Here is a 27081-nt window from a genome sequence, read left to right as displayed (position 1 = left end):
CAGATTAACAGGAGAAAAACCAATTTAATTCTGTACATATGGGAGCCCCAGAGATATGAGATTCAGGAACAATCTCATGGCTTATGTGCCATCCTGAGCTAAGGAATGGGGCAGCGGTCTGGGGCTTCAGAGGGGAGGAGGGTAATTCATAGGACAATAAGAGCTGATGTTTGACTATACCTCCACTGTATAGTCAGGTCTTTCAGGCACAAAGTTATCTCAGGTACTAGATTTCTTTCTGGGCCAGGCCCCTTATCTAATTTCATTTAGGTAGTTAAGGGAGAGGTAAACAGTTTTCTTGAGACTGCTGTGTCTTGATTGCATTTAGTTCAAAATCACCCTCATGCCAAAGCAGCATGTTTTGGGATGGCAAAACCTGTCCCCCTTCTCATGGATTCTTGGAGATATCACTCACATGTATCAAATGAGTCTTTCTTTTGTGTGTGTGTTTTTATTTATTTTTGAGAGAGAGAGAGTGAGAGAGAGAGAGCCAGGGTGGGGCAGAGAGACAGGGAGACAGAATCCAGAGCAGGCTCCAGGCTCCAAACTGTCAGCACAGAGCCCGATGCGGTGCTCAAACCCATGAATTATTGGATCATGACCTGAGCCGAAGTCGGACGCTCAACCAACTGAGCCACCGAGGCATCCCTCAAATGTGTCATTCTTAATGCTAAGAGAATACTACAGTAAAGAATTCAGCTAGGATTGAACTAGGCTAGATTGTAGACCAGACTTTTATCTTAAAAAAAATCTTAATTCCACAAGAACTGGGTGAAAATTTGCTAGGAAATTTGACCATAGAAAAACTTTCTATGGGGGCTCCTGTGTGGCTCAGTCGGTTGGGCATCCGACTTCAGCTCACCTCATGATCTCACAGTTCGTGAGTTTGAGCCCCGCATCAGGCTCTGTGCTGACAGCTTAGAGCCTGGAGCCTGCCTCGAGTTCTGTGTCTCCCTCTTTCTCTGTTCCTCTCCCGCTCATGCTCTGTCTCTCTCTCTCCTTCAAAAATAAATAAAAAGGTTAAAAACAAATTTTTTTAATAAAAAAAGAAAAAAATTTTAAAAAAGCAAAACTTTCTATGAGGGGTGCCTAGCTGATTCAGTCACTACAGCGTGCAACTGTATTTCAGGTTTGTGGGTTCGATCCCCATGTATGATGTAGAGATTACTTTAAAAAAGTAAAATCTTAGAAAGAAAGAAAGCATGTAAGAAAGAACAAAAGAAAGAAAGAAAGAAAGAAAGAAAGAAAGAAAGAAAGAGGGAAAGAAGGAAAGAAAGAAAAAGTTTCTATGGGAATATTCAAAACTGTTGATTCCTTTAGCCAGGGAAGGTACTTGGACAGACAGTTGAGATCACGTCAGATATTCAGTGTAGATATATTTCACATACTCTACAAAGAACTAGATTATGCAGTGAACAAGAGATAAAGGGCCATGGGACAATATTAGTGTTCACTCTAGTCCCTGACCTGACAAGCATGCTTGAGAAAGAACCAAAACACAAAGTTGGCACATTCGTTTCCATGTTATTTCTTATTCCCACTGTTGCCCATATGTGAGTGAATTTCATGTTTCAGTCTCTGAATCTCTTACCCTGATGCTTTTGCTTAGGTTTCTAATTGCTGCTGCCTGACTTTGGCATGCATCCAACACTGGCCTTCACCTTTTTAGCTTCCCTCCAAAATCCTATCCTTAGCTATTCCCTCCATCTTTGTTTTCCAATTCCCTGACACAAAGGATTCTTCAGAGCAGCCCTGTACTGTGGCCTCAGGCCGAGCCGCTCTTGAACCCATCAAGCAGTCCTAAATTACTTCTTCACTGTGTTTCTTGTCCATACCAAAACTCTGGATGGCCTCACAGTGCTGACGTGTTTACTGTATGGAACAAAGTGGTTTAATGGTTAAAGGTATAGACTCTGCAGCAATGTTGTGTATTCAAAACACAACTCTGTGTTTTACTGTTACTGAACTTAATCGTGTCCATGTACCCAATGCTCAGTAAGCCAATGTCTGGGATACTGATTTTGTTTTTTGTTTTTGGTTGTTTTTTTCCAAAAGTTTATTTACTTATTTTTGAGAGAGAGAGAGGGAGAGAGAGAGAGAGAGAGAGAGAGAGAGAGAGAGAACACATGTGCAAACGGGGGAAGAGTGAGAGGGAGAGAGTCCCAAGCAGGGTCTGAACTCAGCATGGAGCCTAACATGGGGCTCCATCCCATGACCATGATATCATGACCTGAGCCAAAACCAAGAGTCCATCACTCAACAGACTGAGCCACCCAGGCACCCCGAGACACTGATTTTGAAGCAAAGAAAGCCTTATTATGAGAAAGACAGCCCATGGAGAAGGCTGGAGTCATTCCCAAAGTTTCCTGGCCCAGTGAAGCCTAGGGACAGTTTATATGTGTTTGGGGAAGGCGGTAAATATGTGAGAGGAGGGAGAGGGGTTTCTTGAGAGGCAGGGCCTTGAAACAACCTAGAGGCAAGCATTCTTCCTGACAATGGCACACTATTTGGGGGGTACAATCAGATACCTCAAAACAAATGTTACCATGACAGTCCCTATTAGATTTCTACAGTCAGAGCACAGGGATAAAAAAGGACAAAGTTAATGACTGATCATGCATGAGGTTAAGAGGTGGGCATGAAACATAAGCCAATAGGGAACAAAACAGAACGTGGAGCTGATAATGCAACTAATACCAACTATAGTGCTGCTTACATTTTCAAAACAGGTCCAGGAGCCAAGCGTCTGGCCCCACTATCTTGGGTAAATCACTTAATCTCTGTGAGCCTCAAATTTCTCTTCCATTAGATGGGAATAATTATAGTACCTACCATATAGAGGAGCTATGAAGATTAAATAAACTAGTATGTGTCAACATGTATCACAGTGTCTGACACGTATTTATCACCCAATAAATGTGAGCAGCTATTACGTGATTTCTCTGCTCCCACTACATGATATTCTGAGTAATTTAGGACGCAGAATAATATGTTCCATTAAAAACTCCCGCAAATCTAATTTTTTTTAATTTTTTTTTTTAACATTTATTTATTTTTGAGACAGGGAGAGACAGAGCATGAACTGGGGAGGGTCAGAGAGAGGGAGACACAGAATCCGAAGCAGGCTCCAGGCTCTGAGCTGTCAGCACAGAGCCCGACGCGGGGCTCGAACTCACGGACTGCGAGATCATGACCTGAGCCGAAGTCGGCCGCCTAACCGACTGAGCCACCCAGGCGCCCCCCGCAAATCTAATTTTAAAATCTAATTTGTCTTGTATTAAAATGGCCAGCCTTAGCTCCAGCCCCATTGATTCTATATTTTACCTTATAATAAATTTATTTAGTTTGAATGCGCTGTCCTAAAGGAGAGCTTCTTTCATTTATTCAGGCATTGAATGATAATTATTAAGAGCCTACTATGTGGCTGGCACTCATAAAATTAAATGGACAGGAAATAAGAGGCAATATAATTTGAAATGCCACCGTCTTCTTTTTAAATTACTTTGATATTAAGCATTCCTAATATAGAATTGTGCTTCTAGGAAGTGTTTAGCTTTGAAGCTGTCACATTAAGGCAATGTTCATTAACAATCCTGTTCTGAATGATTATGTTTAGATACATTGATTACAATAATATGGCAATCCATTCATCATGAAGTAGTTTGGGAGCTAGCAAACTATCTGAGAGACCAGCACCAGTTAATAATGATAAACATGTAGGTTTTCTCTATTCCCTCCTAAGCCCATTTTAATTCTTGCACACATACACTTTCCCTCTCCCTCCAAAGAATGTAATCAATAGAAATTAGACTTGCTCAATAAACTCCCTAGCCCCCAGAATATCTTTAGTAATGTAATTAACATGTACATCATTTAGGAGACATTGTTTTAAAGTCAGATGAATTTAGACCCAGCAGACTCTATCCCTTTTTGTAATGAATCATTTTTTGTAATATATGCCCTTATCCTTGTTAGTATTTACCTACTGTATTTATTTACTGAGAGATACAGTGAGATCACAGAACTGTTTAAGCCTCTCTTGGGGCTCAACATTTGACATCGTTGATCACTGACTTCACAATATGGCACAGCCAAACTTGGCCCAGATCAAACCCTTCTACCTCTCTTTCTGGTGACATCTCCCTAGAAAGACAATGGCTCATTAAAAACTGAACAGGCGTCCACTCAAGAGTCGCTTTTACTGAGTTACTGCTCTAGGGAGGAAAAAAATTTTCCTTTTACCCTTCTAGGTTCTTGCCTGAGGCCTCCCTGTAATAAGAAACCAGACTAACAGGAGACAAACAAACGGAACTTTAATAACTTGTATACCTCCTCTATGCAACGGAGATATCCTGGAAAATCAAGCAGCTCCCTGAAAAGGCCTGAGCTGCCCCCTTAAATACCATTCCGGGGAAAGGCAAAAAAAGTCGCTGGGGATAGGAGAGCCAGTAATGGAAAATTTCCAGGAGAAACACAATAATCAAGGGTGCGGTTGTTATGCAGATTTAAGTCTTTGCTTCCTCCATTGGTAAGAGTTTTTAGACTTAAGATGCCCATACAAATGGAGATTTCCCTTATACATGTAAATGTCTTTTACAAAAGGGTAACTTCTTGGTTTTCAAAATTTCTCCTGTGTCTGTAGTTCCTTAAAAATAATCAGCCTAAAATAATCCATATGCCAAAAAGACATATTTTGGGGTGATATATTCTCTTCTCCTTCATTGCTTCTGCAGTGCCCACATGTTAAGGAACTTTAGTCATGGTGCTGTAACATCTCCGCATCAGAGCCATGATGTTTAACACATTCTTTCCTTGGAGAAGATCTGACATTTTGCAGTCAGAATGTTTCATGTCCTGTAACATTTTTCTTGCTTCTCTGCTCCTCAGTTGTGTAGGACATCTACACAGCTGACCTCAATTCTTTCTTTTTTTTTTTTTTTCTTGATAAATAATGCCCAAACAAAAAATACACTTGATGGCTATTACACCAGTAGCACAAATTGTCCAATACTGGTGATTTTGTACCTTTGGGTTTCTTGATATGGGCACTTCAGCAAGGTTATTTACCACCAAAATTACAGTCATGAAAACTAACCTTTGGAGCTATTTCCTTAGACATAAAATATATGAGGTAAGTGAGATTACATTCAACTTATTTCTGCCTCAGCACTGAAATATCTTTTCAGAACTCTGTCGATCCCGGTTTTTCCTGATCGGCTACAGCATGAAGACTTTTTATGTAGTATAGTCTTGCCTTTTCCTCATTTTAGTCATTCAGTTCGCGTTAGTGTGAACTAGACTATTCAAGCAGCATCTTTGTTAGGAAAGAGAAGGACCACTGTTTGTGGATGATTAGCTTATTTCTCAGTTAATAAACATCAAGGGCGGGGGTGGGGGGGTGGATCCTGGACAAAGCCGGTATTGGGACCAAGAATGATAAACCTTCAGTTTTTATCATTCATGTTGAACTAATCATGAGGGCCAAAGCTCTCACTTTAATTATACGTGGACCTAGTCAATGGAAGTCCTTTCCCTGCCTTATTGAAATTTTCACTTGTTTTGCAGCTGTTAAATTCTTGATCAACACCTTTAACCTGTATTTCCGTGTTCTACTACTCAACATACGTAACCCACTTGTAAATGTGAGTGGGATGATTAAATGTATTCTGAGTAATATAAACTTTGTCTGCAGGAGGGTTTCTTAATCTTGCCACGACTGACAATTTGGACTTCGGTAATTCTTTGCTGTGGGGGTCGGTCATATGCACTGTAGAATGTTTCGCAGCATCCCCAGCCTCCACCCGTTAGATGCCAACACTACCTTCCCTAGTTGGACAACCAGAACTGTTTCCAAATATGGCCAAATATCCCCAAGTAACAAAATTGCCACCGGTTGAGAACCACTGACTGACAGAAGAACAGGTATTTTCGTCTTAAAAAACCTTCAAGATTATACCCAATGTGGTTGTGCTACTGAACTCAAGAGTTTGCCACTTGGGGTGCATCAAATTGAACACAACCCAAGCAAAGAGCTTTTTGTTATTTGTTACAAGTAAGGAGACAGGGAGATAGCTCTCAAAGCACTGCCTCCTTGTGGAGTTGGCACAGAAAGCCTTTATTTGGTGTATTAGGGAGTGGGAGCAGGAAGCTTACCTTGGCACATTTTGGCTCAATTGTGTATACCTAGCCTGTCAACATGATAGTGCATACATCGTGTGTTCAAAAAATGGCCAAAAAAACTGCCCACAGGAGGAGATCTTAGTGTTATAATGAATGGAAGTTAACTTCAGGTCAGCTTGGGGGGGGGGGGGGGGCTTCTGCACATGTCCTTAGTTTCAATCCTGCTCAGACTGCTTCCCATAAGAGGCCATCAGGTGAGACACACCTGGCAAGGCACGATCTGCTGAAACACCTAGTTGGGTGTCTCCTTGCAAAACAAAACACATTCCTTCCCTGCTTTTGTTCCTTCTCCTCCTCCCTTCTGCTGATAGCTTTTAGCTCTCTTATTTGAGTAACTTCCTGCTGCATCCCACCTAACAGTTGGGTGTTTCTTATAGCATTGGAATTCACAAAAATTAGGTTCCTTGTGTTTCCACTCCTTGAGAGTCAACTAGAAGTCTGTAGAGCAGCCCTTCACAGTCTTTTTTTGTTGTTACTGTGCTACTGATTGAAACATCATAGCCACTAACTCAAGAAATGAGTAGGTGATCCCTGGGGCACCACCCAGTCCACTGCCCCTTCCTAAGGAATCCCAAGGGGACTGGACAAATCAAAAGCGTATCTCCTGACTGAGTCTGCCAATGCTTTTGTGGAACAAACTTGGATAAATTCACTGCAAGAGAAGCCAATAACTCAAGAGATGAGGGTTTGGAAAAAAGAGAGAAATTTACTTTGGTGCCGGCAGTTGAGGCAAGTGGCTGGCTCAAACCTTAACAAACGAACTCTCTGCCAAGAAGATGGTCGCCTAGAGTTTTGTAGGGAGAGTTTAGAAGGAGTGCATGCAAGAGAGCGGGCAGAGAGCACGTGATCATAGGTGGGGGGTCAGTATGTGTTCAGCCCATGATGATGGGCAGGGAAGAGGACTTGGGGGTTGTGGTCTGCTATGCATTCCATTGTTATCAGGGCTTTTCTGGCTTGGTGGATGGAGTGTTCTGATCACTAGAAAACACCTTCATCAAGGCCTCAAGAAAGTGTGATAAGAAATAAGAACAAGGGGCTTCAGTTACAGCATGATGTCAGCAGTCTGGTCTATTTCGGGTTCTAACTTTTAGGGTCTATAGTTAATCAAGAGGGCTTGCTGAGAATTGCAGTCTTTATAGTATGTACAAATCACCTAGAGAGTATGCTAAAAAGTGGTATGAATTCATTAGTCCAGGGTGGGACTCAAGATTTGAATTTCAAACAAGTTCCTTATTGATGTTGATGCTGCTGGTCTATGGACTGCACTTGGCCTACCAAGGTCTTTGCCTAGACACTAGGTCCTCCAATAAACTTGGTATCATCTTACAGGTAAAGAGCAACTAGCTCTCTTGAGTTCACTGTTTCCATGAGAGAGAAATGAAAAAGGAACACAGCCAGTCATTGGGATTAATTCCAACTAATTGCCTCATTCTTCTTACACGGTCAACACCTTTGAACCTATTTGAACATTAGTACATTGCCCTCACACTCTACTCTTAATGAGGTTACTTGCCTCACCTATTCAATGAAACTGTGCTTTATAGAACACATTTGCCACTTGGAGAGATGCCTGAGAGGGCACTCTCTTCAAATGTTAAATAATTAACCTCTTGAACCAGAAGGGCCCTCATTGTTGGACACGATTCTTATATATCCCTTTTGTAAAGAGAGAATCTACCTAGGAATATGTCTTAACAACATGTATGTGCGTATATACATGTATTTCAGCCTATGCAAACAAGCTATACACACAGTGTTCGTTTGATGCAAGTAGCAATTACCAAGGAGGAACAAGGTATATGATGGGGCAGCAAATACCACGAATTTTCTGTTTTGGACACTTGTATTCAGCTGAATCTCAATTATGTGTAGTAAAGAAGGGCATACATAGTGTAAGAATTGAGGGGCGCCTGGGTGGCTCAGTTAAGCATCTGACTCTTGATCTTGGCTCAGGTCTTGATGTCAGGGTCGTGAGTTCAAGCCCCACATTGGACTCCACACTGGGGATGGAGCCTACTTAAAAAAAAAAAAAAAAAGAATTGAACCTCCACATATGATTGGCCAATGATAAAACTGTGAAACAGACAAAGAAAAATTTGGGTAAATAGTAGCTACATGTTCAAAAGTTCGACTTATTTTAACAGGCATCTGTCTCTAGTAGGTAATAGAGGTTATATATCAGAAGTAAACTTGAAAGGGAATCCACTGGCCCTCAGATCTTTGTGTTAGAAAATCTTTACAGTTCACACAAACAGGCAGTTTAAAAAACAATAATTCCATTTAAAGTATATGTGAACAGAGATCAAAATCACAATAACTTATTCATAGCCACTGCCCACCAACACACTACTCCCTCTACCTTCTCAGCACCACCTTGATGTTCTCATTATTTCTAGGTCAAAACAACCTGTTGACTGACGATGTTTCATATCCTGATCAAAATCTCATTCACTGCAGGCTGCTTAGAGATGATTCATATAATGCCACTGTATGAAAAAACAACAAATCATCCCCATTCACCAAATAGGTATGGGCAAAGCTGTGGGCAAAGCCCTGGGTTAGGTGTCTTTAGTAGTTGAGTCACTGCTGCCAGAGGGGTGTCTGCCCCCATCCCGGGACATGAAAGCAACGTTTCTGGGAAGAGGGAAATGGCTGTGCATTTTTATGGCTGTGAATTCTTGTACTCAGTTGAGCAATGGCACAACTGGGTCATAAAATGCAAGGTATAACTTCTAATAAGCAGTTCCTGTATATCGAACTTTGACAACCAGGTCAGTAAAGTGAGAAATTAGACATGACACATAAAAAATGCTAACTACTCTCTCAGGCCATATAATAGGAAAAAATGTGTTGATTTCCAATAAATTACCATGGAAACCTATATTAGATTTGAGTGTCGAGGACTACATTTGCCAGCTATAAGAAATATGTTAGTTGTTGGTCTCTACTTTTAGGGCCCATTTACTATTATTAGTATGTGTTCTATGAAGATGAATGTATCTGGAGATTGATTTCTCTAAATTAAAAATGGACATTTAAATGCTGTTGTTAGGGAGGAAGAATTTCCTCTACCCTTCAAGGTCCTTCTAGCTGGCCTAAGAATCAAAGTGACATGAGACAGATAAACAGGAAAAAAAATCAAATTTAATATTTAAAATGGGGAATCCACACAGACATGAACTTCCAAAGACAGTGAGGCAACCTGACATTTATAGGAGCTAAAGTGGGGGGGGGGGGGGTAGGTGTCTGAGGATACAAAGGGGAGAAAGACCATTAGCAGCAAGGTGAAAGGAGAGGTTTGGAAAGCAAAGCTTGCCCTGTTATGCAGATAAGTTTCTTATCTTAGTTAAGGAGGAATCTCTGTTAATAACTCTCCTCCTGGTACCAGCAGGCAGTCAAGGGGGGAGGTAAAGAGCTTTTCCCGAATGTGATAGGTTTTGCTTGCTTTTTAACTCAAAATAATGTTCATGCCAAAGAGGTCCATTTTGGGGTGGCCTGTACTTGGCCCCTACACTATTAAAACAGATTTTAGGGGCGCCTGGGTGGCTCAGTCGGTTAAGTGTCTGACCTTGGCCCAGGTCATGATCTCACGGTTCGTGGGTTCGAGCCCCGCGTCAGGCTCTGTGGTTCATGGGTTCGAGTCCCGCGACAGCTCGGAGCCTGGAGCCGGCTTCGGACTCTGTGCCTCCCTCTCTCTCTGCCTCTCTCTCTTTCTCAAAAATAAATAAACTTTTAGGGAAAAAAACCAGATTTTATTTTTACTTCACACACAAAAAAATCCAGTGGTATATTTAAGAAAACGCGAAAAGGTCAGTTTCAAAACCCCCCAAGAATCATTACCATGTATATGAATGAAGATTTACTGAAAAGAAGTTGTGAACTGTGATGGAAAAACAGACTATTTCTTGAGAATGTTTTGGTTTTGACTCTTTACTTGTATGTGACCTAAAGCAAGTCTCTTTGTGCCATTGTTCTTCATTTTTATCGTTTGTAAACTAATTGCCCTTAAGCTGCAGTGAAAGAATCTTGTAAGAACATATGGAACCCTGGGTGACTGATAGTACATTATTAACCCATTTGTCAGATCTTACAGATTCTGTGAGTTTGGAGTCTTTGTACCTCAGTTTGCAAATCTTGAAAGTGAAATGAACTGTTTTCTCTTCCTAGAGATGTTTTTATGGTTTTAAGTGTTTGTAAAGTTGACGCATATTTTTATTTTTTTATTTTTTATTTTTTTTAAGTTTTTTTTTTTTTTTAAGTTTTATTTTTGAGACAGAGAGCATGAGTGGGGGAGGGACAGAGAGAGAGGGGAACAGAGGATTAGAAGGGCTCCATGCCACCACCAGCGGGGAACCCCTTTGGGGGCTCGAACCCAGGAACCATGAGATCAAGACCTGAGCTGCAGTCAGACGCTTAACCACCTGAGCCATCCAGGCGCCCCTTTACTTATAATTTTAGGTGACTAGTTCCTGTAACTGAAAAATAGAAATTACAATTCCTTGCAGTTCAGAGTACTGACCAGTAATGGTTGCCAAATTCATGGAAACTAAACTGGAAGAGACTATTATCAAAGCTTAAAGAATGACCCATAAATTGCCTCACTTAAATCAATTTTGAATTCTAATTCTAGTATGTAATGTAAAATGAGTAGGACTTGAAAACTATCATCCCACACTTTCAGGGCAATGACTCACAACAGCTTGGGTATCAGTCAAGTTTTCCTCTCTTCCTTTCTAGGTTCTTTGGCTGGTCTCATAATTACATTGACAGAAAACTGATTCAAAGGAGACAAACAAATGTAATTTCATACGTCCCAGAGCCCCACAGAAATAGGAGACTCAAAGGCAGTTGGCCAGTTGAGGCTTACATGCCTTCCTGAGTTAAGGAATGATTTGGGGGCCTGGAGCCTCAAAGGGGAGGAAGGCAATTCACAGGAAGATAAGAAGAGTAGATATTTGGTAGTCAGATGTTTGTCCTGCCATGCCAGTTAAATCTTTCTGTGAATAAGTTGTGTCAGGTAGTAGAGCTCTTTCTGGTCTAGGCCCCCTTTGTCAATTCTTTTAGGCTAAGGAGAGGTAAATGTTGTTTCTGAGTCTGCTGGGTCTTAATGGCCTTCAACTCAACATAATCCACACTCACATTTTGGGGTGACATGTTCTCTTCCCCTTCAGGTATATTTCTCATGTTCCCCAAATGAACCAATATGTGTATATCATTTAGACATGTCAGTATTGAAAGTAGCTTAAGGACTATGTTAAAGGTATCACAACAAAATCCCATGTTGGCTATCTTCTTGTGTAGGCTCCTATCACTGGCAACTCTGTAGTCACATAAAAATTGATCATCTTGAGGGGCCCCTGGGTGAACACTTAATCAGTTGGTTAAGTGTTCGACCTTGGCTTAGGTCGTGTTCTCACAGTTTGTGAGTTCAAGCCCCACATTTGGCTCTCTGTTGTCGACACAGACAGCACAGAGACCACTTCACATCCTCTGTGCCCCTTTCTCTTTGCCCCTCCCCTTCTCTCTCTCTCTCTCAAAAATAAATAAACATTAGAAGAAATTTTAAAAAATTGTTAATATTCAAATGTATTTTCACCTGTTAACTACTTACATGCTAGTTTAGGTTTCTCATCTGTAAATAAATGCAATTAGAGTAAGTGAAATTTGAAATCTTATTATCCTTTTATGATTTTCATTGAGCATGTTGTATAGAGTCAGGGAAAAAAATAAGAAAAAAATAAATCTATTTTGGTACAGCCACTGAAAAATTTCAAAGTGCTTACAGGAAACCGATCATTCATCTTTTTGCTCTAAAATCAAGTTATTTACACATTTTAAAAGTATATTAAAACCTATTTCCTTCAATGTCCACTCTTGTTCTCCCTTTATGTCTGTGTTAGAAAACATCGTCTGGGGGGCACATTTACTTCTATATTACTTTCTCAAGCCATTGCTGATTTTCATGCACCAAAAATCTATACGTAGAGCAAGACAGTAAGATAATGGCTTAGTCTTTGTGAAGCAGGTCCATGTTACTGCCATTTTGGTGAAAGTGAATTCATTAGTGAGGACAGGCCCTTCATATATCCCAACTACACGGGCCACTAAACTCTATAAGTCATTCACTTTATTCTCAACGTCACTGTGGTTTAAGGAGCTACTTACTGTTCCCTTAGGAGGAATCAAGGAATGATAGATCCTGCTACCAGTAGTTCCCAAACCTTGCCTGTGTCTTTGTAGAGTATTAATGGGAGAAGAAAAAAGAAACATAAACAAGTGTTCATAAATTCTTGACTCTCTCTCTTTACAGAACAGGGCAAACTTACCACTATTTCTCTTAGCACTTTTATGTTTTCAGAAAACAGAGAGCCATCAAAAAGATTCAAGAGAGATAAGAAATGGAATTTTCTGTTACTTCTGTTGAGGGAAATAAACAAGCATATGGTTTGATTATTCTTTTTGCCTTAATAGTCTCTAGCTGTGTGGAGTCACCAAGATTTTGAATGAAACTTGTCTCATCAGAGAAAGTTTTTGCCACACACATTTTATTCTAACACTTTCAATAATTAGGAAATACATTAAAACACTAAAGGAAGAAAATTGTAATAATAACAAAATTCTGAAGCTGATCAACGCATCCCATTTCGTATATTGTGACGCATTTAGTTTTTACATACATAAAATATTTTATAAATCTATTTCCAGCAATCGAATATACTACAAATCCTAGTTTGTTTGTTTTCTTCAGAAGGGCTCAATGTGTCTGTAGAAAACATGGCTCCTTCTACTGGTTCTGTAAGTAGTCCAGATGTTCTGGTTCTTTGGCCAATGCAAAGCATTCCAGTGGAAGACCAAAGTGCTCTAGCTGCGACAGCGTGTCCTCTGGTGGAGGACTGCTTTCAGGATAAACACTGCAGCCCTTAACAAACAGGAGTAAAATGGCAATGCCACCTTCACTCTGACAATTTTCTCTTGAGAGATGTTTTCGAACATTCCATCTGTGCCTGTCTATTTGTATGACGCGTTGAGAAGGAAACTCCTAGTAGAGAGAAAGCAAATACTTTTTCTTCTAAGAGGTTTTCCTTTAGGCAGCTGTGCAATTGATAAACAGTGCGTGTGTGTACAGATACATAAATGTTCTGTGTACATCCCAAATGGTGGTCCTTAGCCAGACCTATTTCAAAGACTGCTTTTATAACCAAAGGGGAAATGTTTTCAGCGATAAAGCTCTATCTGTGTTAGTAATGCCACATTGTGCTTTCTGAAAATATGTCAGTTTTCCACAGGGGAGAATCATTGTCCTATTTTTCTGACCTAATTTTGGGAAGCCTGGTTTAATTGATACCACGAATCCTTCAAATAAATATGTATTGACAAGGTACACCCTAGTTGCTTTGAAAAGAAAACAAAAGATAAACATGTGCTAGCTGAGAAATCAAAACACGCAGTTGATTACTACCATCCATCACACCATACATTCGCTTTCTCTGTACTTCACCCCGAATGACTTGCCAAAAACCTCTGCACTTTGCTACATCCTGCACTTTGCTGCAAAGTGTCCGACCCCCATCCCTAAAATCTCCCAACACAAACACAAACACCCTGAGTGACCTGCTCACCTGACCTGCGGTTACGCTGCTCATAGTAGAGCATTTCTTACATGTATATAAAAGGCCGACAGAGTGAAACTTAAGTGCACAATGGGTGTTGGCTTTTATTATTGTGTTATTAAATACCTAAGTATGTGCCAGACTCTGCACCTAGACATGAGTTCCTTTAAGGCAAGAAGCTTATTTTATCCATCACTTGGTCACTAGAACTCAAAGTACTACACCTGGCACATTTAAGGCACTTATTAAAGTGGGGTGTCTGGGTGGCTCAGTCGGTTAAGCATCTGACTTCATTTCAGGTCATGATCTCACGGTTTGTGAGTTCCAGGCTCGCCTCGGGCTCTTTGCTGACAGCTCAGAGCCTGGAGCCTGCTTTGGATTCTGTCTGTCTGTCTGTCTTTCTCTCTCTCTCTCTCAAAAATAAATAAATATTAAAAAACTTTTAAGGCACTTATTAAATGAGAGAGTGAAAGAATGAATGAATGAGTGAAAAGAAAACAATTGGATCACAATATCAAAGAAGGAAGGATTGATTTCTAAATGCCAAGTGCACACAAACCTTCCTTGTCCTGCAAGTCTGTACAAGACTGTATGGTCATTGGATTTATGAATGAGAGAACATTTCTATATTTGTATTATTTAGTTGACCATTTTTGTATAGAATGATATTTTATTACCAAATTAATAGAATGCATATTAGTAATTCTCCCTCTTCAGTTGCTTGAACTTCATGACATGTTGGCTGGGAAACTGGCTCACAAAGATATTCTGGGAATTTTAGAGTGGGAATGCATAAAAAACTAACTTTTCGTTAGAAAATTGAGTTTGTTACTAATCATCTAGTCATTGATTTATTCAACAGATATTCATTGAGTACCTACTATGTGTCAGATAGCTTCCAAGGCACTTGATCAGTAAAAAAAAAAAATACGGACAAAATAGACCCCTGCCCTCAAAGAGCATTCTTGCTCTTGAAAGAATTTAAATTCCAATGGGAGACAGATGATAAACAATAATACATTTATTAATAAGCAAATTAATATTATATCGTGATTAATGCTTTAGCTAAAAATAAAGAAAAATGGATGCAAAGTATAGTTTGTGATTTGGAATGTGTGCTCAGTAGACCAAATTGAGATTGTGTTATATGTGAAGAAAAAAGGCAAAGGAAGAGGCATACCGAAATCTGGGAGAGGAATATGCCAATCAGAGGGAACAGCTACAGCAGAGTCCTAAGGTAAAACAATTGTCTGTAATGTAAAACCATAAGTAAAACTAAACAACATAATGCAATATAGTAAGTCACCACAAAAGCTACAGAAAATCCATTTTCTTAGGAGACGAATCACTTCTGGAAAAGTGCCATTCAAAATCTCAGCCTTGCCTTGCAGGATTGGTAGGGTTTTGATAAGTGGAAAGGGGAAACTCTATGTCAGTCCAGAATTGGGAAAACGCATGTCAAATTCAATTCACATTGGAGAGATGATTCCGGCTGGAGGTTAATTAGCTGCTTCAATTAAAGGAGTGAAGGGCCGTGAATGCCAACATAAGGGTTTTGGACTTTTTTCCAAGAGCATTGTAGAGCGACCAAGAATTACTGAAGAAAATTCCAAAGCAAGGGCACGTTTCCGGAAGATTACATTGAAGGCTTTGTACAGATTTGAATGACTGTAAATAATAAAACTTCCAGTCAAGACTGTTCAACGCAGAACACACTCTAATTACAGTAACACTTGAGATAATATGATCTTACCATGTGTCTTTTATTTTTTAACATTTGATTTTGAAAACAAAAATACTGGACAGTACAGAAACACTGCAAGAATAGCAAAATAAATTTCCACATATCCTCCTCGACTAGATTCACCAGACATCGTGACTAAATTCTTCCGTGTGAATCTTCTAAACACAAGGATGTTTCCCTACTTAACTACAGTATAGTTATCAAAATTCAGGAAAATTGAAAACGGTAGAAAGCTATTTCTAAAATACCGTCTATATTTCCTTTTAAAAGATTGTTGCAGTAATACTCTTCTACTGTATTTCCATCCAGGATTCCATATTGCATGTTGTTGGTCAAGTCTTCTTACTGTCCTTTAATCTGGGATGGTTCCTCAGCCTGTGACTTTCAGGGTGTTGGGAATAAATTTCCTCTGCCCACTGAGGTAACTGGACTAAGCATGAGACAGATTAACAGGAGAATATCATATTTAGTAGGAGGAATCCCCACAGAAGTGACATTTAAAGACAGGCGACCGGAGGCTTATGTGACCTCCTGAGCTGGTAAGGGGAGGGGACGAGCTTGGGAAACAAAGGTTGGAAAACAAAGGGGTTTAGAAAACAAAGGTTGTCCTGTTATGCAAATAAATTTCTTAGGTAAAGAGGAATCTCTGTTAAGAGCTCCCTCCCTGGTACAGGCTCTCCTTTCCAAGGTCAATTTAGGCAGTTGGGAAAGGTGGAGACCTTTGCAGGCATCTGCTGTGTTTGGATTGCTTTTAACTCAAAATAATCAAGCCAAAGGGCTTGCCCTTGACCCTAACAATGGCTTGGACAGTTTTGAAGAGTAGAAACCAGATTTTTTTTTTTTATACAATGTCCCTCAGTTTGGTTTGCCGCATGCGTCCTCCTTTTTTGGATATTTACCTGTTTCTGGCTGGAGTACTATGTAAATGATAATTGTGCCTCCTTAATGCATCACATCAGGAGGTAGGTGATGTCAATTTGTCCCATTGCTGGTGATGTTCATTTGGGCTACTTCCTTAAAGTGGTGTCCATTTTTGGCTAACAAATAATCAGTGAGGAGGTACTTTAAAACAGTGTGAATATCCTCCCTCATCAATCTCTCACCCAATAATTTTAGCATTTGTTGATAATCCTGCCTGAATGAATTATTATTAGAATGGTTGAAACATCGTGATTTGTAATTCTATCATTTCTTCTATTTTTACCTAGTGGCATTCTGCTTTGGCTAAGGGAGACCTTTCTTTTTAATTTATTTGTTCATTAATATGAATTCATGGAATCATGTTTTTTTGATTACTGTCATTATTCATCTTAACTCATCTTTTAATACATACCACTTATGAATATTCCTTTGACTTCATAGGGAAAAAACACAACACCCTTTCCATCTGGTTGGAAGGAAGAAAAGCACATTTTAAGGGGAGGCTTTAGCTAACTGCGGAAAGAATGATGTATTTTTTTTTCTCTAGCCTTTTGTTTTATTTTTCAATTTTGAAGTTTATTAACATGTAACAATGCGATTCTAATGGCTTCTGGCGCTTAGACTAACTACGCCCTCATGATGGGTTCTAGCCAACAACCATATTTGCATTCTCGATTGGCAGTAAGTAAAAGTTAATGTGATACTTTTGCTGAAAACCTCTCTCCAAAATAACAAAATATACCACTTGGAAGGTAATCTTTTGCCCAGATGTTTGGTTGCACAAATCAACCTGCTAAATTCAGAGACCATTTTTATTTTTATTATTATTGTTATTATTATTATATTATTATTTTGTATATCCTGCCTTGTTCCAAAACGCACTTTCCAAAAGCAAAACTTCTATCTTTACATACTAGTTTATACCTTCCCCAAAACATTTTCTTGCCATTATGTGAGTAGCAATTCAGCTTCTTAATGCGTTACCGAAAAAAAAAAAAATTATAACTGCTTCTAAATTGCGTTGATGTATTGTAGAATTGAGTTGAATATCTTTGTAGGCTGAGCATAATTATCCTCCTGCCAGGAACAAATAAGTTATACTGCTCCAGAGAAATAAATATGCATATGAATTTATGTGGATGGATAAATCCTTATAAAGTTTAGCTCTTTATAACACAATGAGAGAAGAGGAAATGTACTTGGTGAGGCTAATGAATAAACCGGGATCATTAGATTGTCTATCATGCATTTCCCCCCACAAACTTGCACTTTACTGCATATAAATCAGGGCAGAACATTTGAAAGGACTTTATATAATGAATGAGGCAATTTTAGGCTGAACTATATAAGGAAAAGCCACCTAAAATACTCAGTTATACTTTAAGCAAGATTATGCATATAAATACATATAGAGAAACAAAATGAAAATCCAAGTGAGGAGTTCAAAAATACCTAAAAACTTTGATTTACTTTGTTAACATCTTTACCTCTTCAAAGATACCTAGCAGAAAAAGTTTGCCAACAACAATACCAGGTACTGGCCAGTAGAAAAAAATAGGATCCCAAACTGCACTAGGTAATTGCAGCAAGATTAGTGTAAACCAAATGCATTTATTATTTGCAGTGTAATCCAATGTACTAAGAGATGGCATGCGCTTTATTTTAATTAGCTGTTTCTTTTAAAGGGTTGCTTGGTCCAACTGTCTTGATAAGAAAAAATTGTAGTCATTGCTCAAAATGCTTGTAGCAAATCTAGTTTTAAATTGAAGCAATTTATTCCGAAAGCAGTCTACTACTGCAGCAATAATCAATGTGTTTTCCCTTTGCCCAAACTGGAGCTTTCCAAAGACTATTGTTAATTGCCTGTAACTAAATGACTGCTGGTGCCCTTAAACGTAACTCTTTGGCACTTGTTCATTTGTTGTGTTTAACCAAATGCCAGTTTCCCTTAGGTTTTGCTGAGCAATTTTGCTTTACAATTTTCAATATTCAGTCTCAATCCCTTAAAGGGGGGCAGAGTCTATCATTTTAACAAAATAACACAAAGGCTAAACAGATTCTTAAAAGGTCTGCACTTTCTCTTTCCATCTTCTGATGTTGAATCGTGCTGAAATGGAATCTTTTTATTTTTTAAATGCTGCCACTCCAGGCAACTTGAACTGGAGCTGAAAAGCAGATCCCATTTCAAAGGGAAAATGACATTTGCTGGGGCAACACCTTTCACATTGCAATGTAAGGATACAATACAGCAGTGGGCCCAGATCATTTCTTTTAACTGTAACAGAATTTAACCCCTAGTAATTTTGTCTTGACCCAATGGATAAGCCATAATGGGTAGCGCTCATATTAATGAATGCGTCCAGCTTGGACCAAAAGAATGTGGAAACTAAATCTAATACACCCTTTTGGCGGGGGGAGAGTTTACACAGGGCATACAAACCAGTGTGGAAAACTTAAATGAAAATTTTTTTAACCTCTCCCATTTATAATACGAAGGGCACGTAAGGTACTCTTGCATAAAAACAACGTAGTAACCGAGGAACAGGCACTGGTGTGTGGACCGTGGCAAAAGACCCATTTCTTCTCTGACTTCCGTGGACGTTGTAAGAACACCATGCTTCTGAATGTAATACTACAGAAGTATCTGAAGGAAATTTGAGATACTCTCCAGATCCCAGGACAAATTCGCTCCTTGAAAATGCCGTGTCTTTGGACCTGGTTTTGGTGTCCCTATTATTAGTAAATGACTATCCTCTGGCTCAGAAGGCTTATTCTTGCTTATTGCTCATACTCTAGGTATATATAACTTTCCATATGTTTGTAACTTAAAGTATACATTCATGTGACAGTAGACCATTTCTGTAATTGCTAAGCCCCATCAACCCCGCTGGCTTTTTCTCATTACATTTCAGACAATACTATTGATTGGCCTATGAAATAGTATATTTGAGGTAGTGTATATAATTATTTGACTGGCCCTAGACTTCTAGCAATGGGAATAATTCACATTTGGGCAGTGACTTCTCTAAAAATAGGAAGGACTTACTTTCATGTAATTTTTCTCTGATTTTGCATATTCAGTGTTAAAGGTCTTAAAGAAGTGTGTGAAGACCAGTCTTATAAATACCATCCAAAGAAAATGAGAATTCCGCTTATTAGAGTAATAAGATTATGTTTCAGGCACAGTTTTGGATTGTTTTGAAAGCTGTTCAACTAGATACGGGGTGAAGCACGCCAGTTGCCCAGGCCTGGTGCCACGTCTCTAGAATCCACAAGTGTGCTTGGAGCCAACATAGAACCATTCCTGACCTGGGCGGATACCTGCCAAAGCAGCTGTCCTGCCTCCAGCTTTCTTTTACAGCTTCTCCCCACCTAAGCCTTGAGTTAGAATTTATAATGACTATTTTTTTTCAAAATATCGAAGTCGTGAAGAATGGAAGTGTGATTAACGTAAGGTGAAGTGCATGGATGGTAGGTGTTCTGTTCATTGCATTCTGACAATCATATGCCAGTATATCCATACCTCAAAAGAGCTACAGAATGTTTCGTCTACCCCAGAAAGTTTCCCGTTGCCCCCTTCCAATACATTTTCCCATCACTTATCCACAAAGCATCCATTTTGTGATTTCTATCACGATGGTTTATTTTGGCCTGCTCTTGTACTTCGTTTAGACAGAATTATATAGAAGATACTACTTTGTGTCTGGCTTCCTTCACCTAACATAATTTGGTGAGATTCACTCTTGTTGCATGTGTCAGTAGTTTATTCTTTTTACTGCTGAGTGTATTCTGTCATATGGACGGACAGCAGTCTGTTCAATGTCTCCTGTTAATCACCCTTTGGGTCGTTTTCAGTCACGGCCACCATGAATAAGACTTCTCTGAACACTCCTGAACGAGTCTTCTTGTGGATATCTGCTTATATTTCCGTGGGTGAATACATAGGAGTGCACTTGCTAGTCATAGGGTAGATCCCTAAGCTAACTTTATTAGAAACCACCCCAAATTTTCTAATATAGTGGTACCATTGGGCTTTGCCATCAGCACCGTTTGAGAGTGCAAGTTAAGCGTTCTCCGTTATTTTTCCCTGTCTTTTCTCATGCAAGCATTTTAGAGTGATAAATTGTGTCTGATGCGTTAAAATAGAAAACAGAGTGAATCGGAAAAGAAACCACAGTTCAAATGTTTATCTCTTCCATCGTATCCAGTACAATTTAAATCAGGTGATTTTGGTATACAAATTGGCCTGTGGGCATAAGTTAGTTTTCTGCAGGTTTCTGTGTATATGGTGGAGTTAACTCATATACTGAGAGAACCAGGCCCAATGCCCCCCACGGAATTACCTACCCACTTATCCTTTCTGTTCGCACAGGGATGGGACAACATTATCCTGAGGAGCTTTTTGTATTTCATTCCTGGTACTTTTGTAGTAGTATCTTGTGTAGGTCCTCACAAGATTCAGCATATAAAGGTGTCTGATATTTATAAGTACAAAATATAAAGATTTCCAGGAGGCGCGTTTTGGCATTTCCCTTGTCATATTCATTTAGATTCTAAAAGATTTAATAACTCGTTTTCTTTTTCTTCCTTAAATTCATAAAGTCCAATCACTTCTAATAAGGTTGTCTTCTATTTTCCATTTAATTTTAATAACAAGAGCATCAGAATACACTTGATTAAACAGCAGTTATATATGTTTTCTGATTAAACTGTTGCATTGAAAATGAAGGACTACATAATGAAAAATATGGCTGAGTTCTGTAATTATCCCAGGAAAAGTCACATCACACGCAAACACACGTGCACACACGTGCACAAATACACAATGTTCTTGTGAGAAAATGATGTCCGTGTTTTCAAGTTATTTGTCCCTGATATGGCCCTGTACTCCTGATTATTTCACCCCCTTTTTGAGATCTCAGGAGTGATCTTGTAACACAAGAGTAGTTGTTTCTCAAGCCATAGATTATTTTAAAGTTTTCACTATAAGCCTACATTTCCTCTGCTCTGAAATTAGATAACCCATCGATGAATTATAAAGTAAAGCATCAAAAATACCATTACTTCAGAGCCATCATTTCAGGAATTTTTATATCTAATGGTAATTAAGGAAACCAGCACTTTTCAACGTAGTCATCAACAATAGTGAACCATGGCTCCCCATCAGTAACGTGTGTACTGTGTTGATCAAGACGGTAGGCATTCATAGGCGCGTAAAGTGAACTTCATAGTCTGTGCATTCTGGCTTAATGTTTAAAAGCCGGTAGCCTTCATTTTGTTACAATGTGTATGGGCTCTAAAGGGGAAGAAAAGAAGTGAATATTCTATCCCCAGAAATGCCTGATAATTGTTAATGTAATATGGATATTCAAGAGGAAAAAGAGAACATGTATGTGGCAAGAGAATCCCTCTTTTGGGTAGAATGTAGCAAACTGCCTAGTAAAAGGGGAAAGAGAAGAAAAGAAAATTCTCTAAATAGCTTAGTGAAAGGAAAATACTACCGACATAGTCTGGTGTGACATCCACGAGGGGGCCGGCTCTTTGAGCCCAAGTATTCAGCCGCCAACACTGCGGCAAGCCACACTGGCACGACTGTTCAGAAACATATGGAACAGTAGTCATTGCTCCTGGCAGGAGGCAGCAGGCAGTATTCCTTAGGTGGCCCACCCACCCCTCTATGTCACAGTCCACACTGCCCTTCAGGAACTGCGTTGTTGGAACCCTTACGTCCCCTCAGCCCCAACCCCTAGGTGATAGCACAGGTGAGAAAGGTCAAGATTCACATTGGGTGAGTTCGGAAGCCGTCCTGACTTAAACGCTTCATATCCACAGGAACCGATATTTCTTTGATCAACGCCACAAGCATAATTTGTGGGATTCCCCCAAGGGATATGCTTATATGTGTTACTGTATTCAGGCAAGCCCCAAATTATCGTTTCCAAGCCGGTATTTCTAATTTGTTTCCGTCCAATGCCGTCTCCCATTTTTACCGTAAACAATGTCGCTTAGCAACACAGCTACCACAGACCACCTTATCTGGTTACCAAGGAAACAGACCTAGAAAGGTCCCATTTTCACGCAGAAGGGGAAGGGGTTGTGTTAATCCATCACCTACATCTGGTCTCATCCACAGAACTGTGAAATCAAGTTGAATTTGTGACTTGGAATGTGAACATGGTATAATTCCCTTTGGTGATTTGTTGTTGTTGTTGTTGTTCCCAGAGTTGATGTACACAGTTGAACTTGCTGGAGGGCTTGGTGCTATCCTTTTGCTGCTTGTTTGTCTGGTGACCATCTACAAGTGTTACAAGATAGAAATCATGCTCTTCTACAGGAATCATTTTGGGGCCGAGGAGCTGGATGGAGGTAAGATGAGTTCCCTCTTTTGATGTTCTCTCCGGATGTGCTTCTTTGTTTCCTGCCTTTGTTTTCTTGAGAGGCAAGAAAAGTTACCGCAAAGCGCCTGGCAGCAGTTCTCATCTTTCACTGTTCAGTTTGTAAATTCCTCCTTCACGTGGAACTCTACGTGTGATGCTTTGGAGCCAATAGGCAATTTCCTCTGCAAATGGTAAAGCGACACCTACCCTTTTTAGAATCCTATTCCAAATAGCACTTGCAAATTACAGACGCTGATTGCCACGCTATCCGTGTTCATCTTCTCTCACCTTGTAATCAGCACTGAAAGGCCAGCTTTGCTTTTCTACAGGCAAGGAGTGCCTCTTTTAATTGTGTTCCCTAGCCCAGTGGTTTGAACGGAATCTCAATTTGTTCCTCATTTAGACTGACCAGTTGTAATAAACTGTGTTGAATAGTTTAGAATGCATAGCAGTCTTTCCAGTCCTGTTTATGTAGCTATATTTAGACCGACTGATTTTTCTCCCAAGTGTGGACCAACAGATAATAATGTGCGCGAGCACATTGTTTTCTACCAGTTTTACTCAAATTGGACAAGTAAATGTTGTTTACATAGAAATCGTAATTATTATTTACCCCTTCTGGTCAGTCGTGAATTCCGTGTGCCCTCTAAGAGGAATTTGGGGTCCTTCACATGGAGGTCCATAAACCACTCATTAGAGGACTGAAGATTTTTTTCGTTTTCGTCACTTGAAAATGATTCACACATGAGGTAAATTTGCAGTAGAGGAAGCATATGCAAACTGCCATACACAGTGCAGATGGCCACGGTTTCTTGCTCACATTTATCGACTTTTTTTCACTGTCACTTTTGCCCCCAGTGGCACAAAGGAAAATGAAGGGACCTTTCCAGAATCCTCTAGAATAAATCCACAGGTAGAATTGTGGATTGTCAGACTTGGGAAGAGGAAGTTTGTTCAGTCTCTATTTTACCTTCTTCCCTCCCCATGGGGTGAAGTCTGTGCCGCAGCACGACTGGGTTTTTTAAATTCGTAATTGTTGATTTGCCTCTTGGTTTCTGCCTTTCTCGCCTTTGTATGCAAGTTATTAAATTTTTTGGCTACTACTTCAAAGGGATATGAGAAAATTGTCAGTGTCAGAGCTGTTGTTGAATGAGTATCAAGCAAAGTGCTAGGCGTTCTTAAGTCATTCTTGCTAAGACTCAAAAACCTCTGAGGTCAGTATTGTAACCTCCATGTTACTGAAAAGGCAACTAAGGTTCCCAGGGGTTAAATAACATACTGATGAAGATAACACAAGTATTGATATAAGTGGCCAAGATGGGATTTGAAAATAGGTCGATATCCAAAGCCTTTCTTTTCTTGAACAGTGAGTCCCTAATATTTTTTGCCTTTTAAAAATGTAGTATGTTCCGGGTGCCTGGGTGGTGCACTTGGTTAAGTGTCCAACACTTGATCTTGACTCAGGTCATGATCTCACGGTTCGTGAGTTCGAGCCATGCATTGGACTCCGCTACGTTGGTGCACAGCCTGCTTGGGATTCTGTCTCTCCTTGTCTGTGCCCCTCCCCTGCTTGTGTGCGCTCCTTCTCTCTCTTTCTCTCAAAAAATGAGTAAACATTATGGGGCACCTGGGGGGCTCAGTCGGTTGAGCGTCCGACTTTGGCTCAGGTCATGATCTCACAGCTAGCGAATTCGAGCCCCGCGTGGGGCTCTGTGCTGACAGCTTGGAGCCTGCTTCAGATTCTGTGCCTCCTTCTCTCTGCCTCAACCCACTGGCATTTTTGTCTTTGTCTCTCTCCAAAATAAATAAGCATCAAAAAAATTTTTTTAAATGAATAAACATTAAAAAAATAAAAATTTAGGATGTTCAGTATAACCTAAAGATCTGATGTTGTTTGTACAGTCAGCATAGTAGATATTTGAAAAAGCAGATGATCTGAACGCTTTACTTAATCATTAACCCTGTTTTAAATATGTTTAGTTTCTGTTCTGAATGAGATGAAGGATTTCCCCCAAGCTGTAAATTTCCAATGCAGTTTCTGTTTGTCATGTTCTGAATGGTCAAAGATTCTGGATAGTTTAGATGCCTCAAAACCTTAGTCACATCCCCTTAGATCTTTCTTTTTTTAATGTTTATTTATTTATTTTGAGAAAGACCCAGAGCATGAGTAAGGGAGAGGCAGAGAGAGAGAGAGTGTCTCAAGCAGGCTCTGCACTGGCAGCACAGAGTCCCACATGGGGCTCGATCCCACAAACCATGAGATCATGACCTGAGCCGAAATCAAGACTTGGACGCTTAACCGAATGAGCCACTCAGGCACCCTCCCTTAGATCTTTCTACACACACTCTTCCCTTGGTGGAAAATTTCTCTAACATCACCAAGTTCCCATTCTTCATAGCTCTCCTACAGTCCTTTCTTCTTCCGAAGAAAAGATAACTGTTAAGAAGAGACCCCAGGCTTTTCATACTCTTGACTTGGCTTAAAAAAATGTATTTCAGAAGTCTCAAGTTTAGTGATGCCTTCTTTATTCTTGGACACCACATTACCTCCCTTAAAAGGGGAATACATAAAATACTCTTGGATGTAAGGAAAAGCAGGGAGTATGAAGAAGAAGAGGGCAAGTTTAGATGGCTTACTCTGGTGATACGATAATGATAAATTTGTTGACCATTTGTTGAATATTTATTAAATAGCAAGTGCTGTGTTGGCTGCTTTGTTGGTACTCAGAGAATCACACAACTAGAAAGACAGAATTTTTAATTTTTAAAAATGTTTATTTATTTTGGGGTGGAGGGACAGAGAGAGAGGGGGAGAGAATTCCAAGCGGGCTCCATGCTGTCAGTGCAGAGCCTCACGTGGGGCTCCATCACGTGAACCATGAGATTACCTGTGCCAAAATCAAGAGTCAGACGCTTAACCAACTGAGCCACCCAGGTGCTCCTGAATTTTTTTTAAGATTTTATTTTTAAGTAATCTCTACACCCAATGTGGGGCTCGAACTCAAAACCAAGAGATCAAGAGTCGCATGCTCTACTGAATGAGCGAGCCAGGCACCCCCAGAAAGACAGAATTTAAGCCCAGGTCCAAATAACTCCAAATTCCAATTATTTCAGCCACTGTGTCAGACTGGGAAAGGAAGTATTTGGTGTCAGGAACACATCCATGCAGTTCCTTTCAGGTCATTACAATAGGTATTACTTGACTCTATCATTTCTGTATCAGAATGATTCTATTTTTCCAGGATAGAATATATTGATGTGGGGCACCTGGGTGGCTCAGTCGGTTGAGCATCCAACTTTGGCTCAGGTCATGATCTCATGGTTCGTGAGATCGAGGCCCGGGTCAGGCTTTGTGCTGACGGCTCGGAGCCTGGAGCCAGCTTTGGATTCTGTGTCTCCCTCTCTCTCTGCCCCTCCCCAACTCACGCTCTGTCTCTCTGTCTCTCTGAAAAATAAATAAAAGATTAGAGATGCTTTTCTCTCGATTTGTTCACCTTACTCTTGTCCCCCTCTACATAACTTTACATTTTATTGTTTCCTCTGGATTCAGCTCTTAGCACTTCTCATTATACAATACCCACTTCTATGGATCATCTTTACAGCCCTATCTTCAATTGCATTTATGCACTAATAGCCTCTAAATGTCCTTCTCCCCGTTCTCTTGTTTCATCATCAGTTAATTGTACCATTGTACCTCTTGAAAATAGACTGATTCCTTACTCTTAATTGTAGCTCCTTGTCCAAGCCTCCTACACTAGCTTCTTGGTCTTAATTCTCTACCCTTCCATTTTATCCTCCATGCTCAGCCAGACTTCTCTTTTTAAGTACAAATTTACTGTGATTCTTTGTGAAGCAAACCAAACCAAAAGAAAAAACAAACAAACGTACCTCTATGGTGCCTGCCAGAGCAAGTCTAGGCTTTTTAGCTCAGAAAACAACTGTACGAGCACAGGGTGACCCAGATTATATTTGTAGGGTCACCCCCTCTGTGGAGTCTGACCATGCATAGTTTCAGCTAGAATGAGATGCTGGTCTTTGGAAAAACAAAACTGTTGAGAACTGACCCAAGACTATGCAGTAATGCATAATTCTAAGATCTTTTCAGATAAATGAGGTATCTACAATGGTTAGGGGTAGAAGGGCAACTACTCTCCCACTGACTTGATTCCATTCCATAATGAAAGAAAATTTAGATAAATTCTGTTGCATATTCCTTTATTAACAAACAAACATGTAAGCCATCCTGTAA

At 39.9% G+C, this 27081-nt stretch overlaps 1 protein-coding gene across 1 annotated transcript in view; it reads left to right on the top strand.

The window, feature by feature from the left end:
- IL1RAPL1 (interleukin 1 receptor accessory protein like 1) overlaps positions 1–27081 on the top strand; it is a 1360593-nt gene that overhangs the window by 1310594 nt on the left and 22918 nt on the right. Inside the window, exon 9 of the mRNA XM_081794008.1 lies at positions 22678–22821. Within this exon, the coding sequence (XP_081650134.1) occupies positions 22678–22821 (144 nt within the window). The remainder of the gene's footprint in view (positions 1–22677; positions 22822–27081) is intronic.

Source organism: Panthera onca, chromosome X (assembly GCF_046562875.1).
Source record: "Panthera onca isolate mPanOnc1 chromosome X, mPanOnc1 haplotype 2, whole genome shotgun sequence".
In the NCBI taxonomy this organism is placed as follows: domain Eukaryota; kingdom Metazoa; phylum Chordata; class Mammalia; order Carnivora; family Felidae; genus Panthera; species Panthera onca.
This window is presented reverse-complemented; position numbering and strand designations above follow the sequence as displayed.